This window comes from Merops nubicus, unplaced genomic scaffold (assembly GCF_000691845.1).
Source record: "Merops nubicus isolate BGI_N331 unplaced genomic scaffold, ASM69184v1 scaffold45908, whole genome shotgun sequence".
NCBI lineage: Eukaryota > Metazoa > Chordata > Aves > Coraciiformes > Meropidae > Merops > Merops nubicus.
This window is the reverse complement of record NW_008624652.1, coordinates 1-292: the sequence shown is the minus strand read 5'-3', so window position 1 is coordinate 292 and position 292 is coordinate 1. Positions and strand designations below refer to the sequence as shown.

Here is a 292-nt window from a genome sequence, read left to right as displayed (position 1 = left end):
CCCCCCCCCGCCCCCCCAGCCACAGCGAAAGGGAGACGGGGGCCAGGGGGAGAAGGGCTGCGGAGCACGGCGCCTGCCCTCACCGGTGTGCTTTCGGGAGTGGGTGATGAGGGAGCTGGAGACCGCGAAGGCCTTGCCGCAGCTGTCGCACACGTAGGGCTTCTCGCCGGTGTGCCGCCGCACATGGTACGTCAGCGTGCTGGCCTGGGCGAAGCGCTGCCCGCAGCGGTCGCACACGTACGGCTTCTCCCCGCTGTGCTTCCTGCAAGGGACACGGCGTCAGACGGGGCTC

The 292-nt window shown here is 71.2% G+C and overlaps 1 protein-coding gene across 1 annotated transcript in view; it reads right to left on the bottom strand.

The window, feature by feature from the left end:
* LOC103777855 (myoneurin-like) overlaps nt 1–258 on the bottom strand; it is a gene marked incomplete at its 5' end in the record, with an annotated part of 3,116 nt that extends 2,858 nt beyond the window's left edge. Inside the window, one exon of the mRNA XM_008945416.1 lies at nt 84–258. Coding sequence (XP_008943664.1) covers nt 84–258 — 175 coding nt within the window. The remainder of the gene's footprint in view (nt 1–83) is intronic.
* Nucleotides 259–292: the final 34 nt, after the last annotated feature.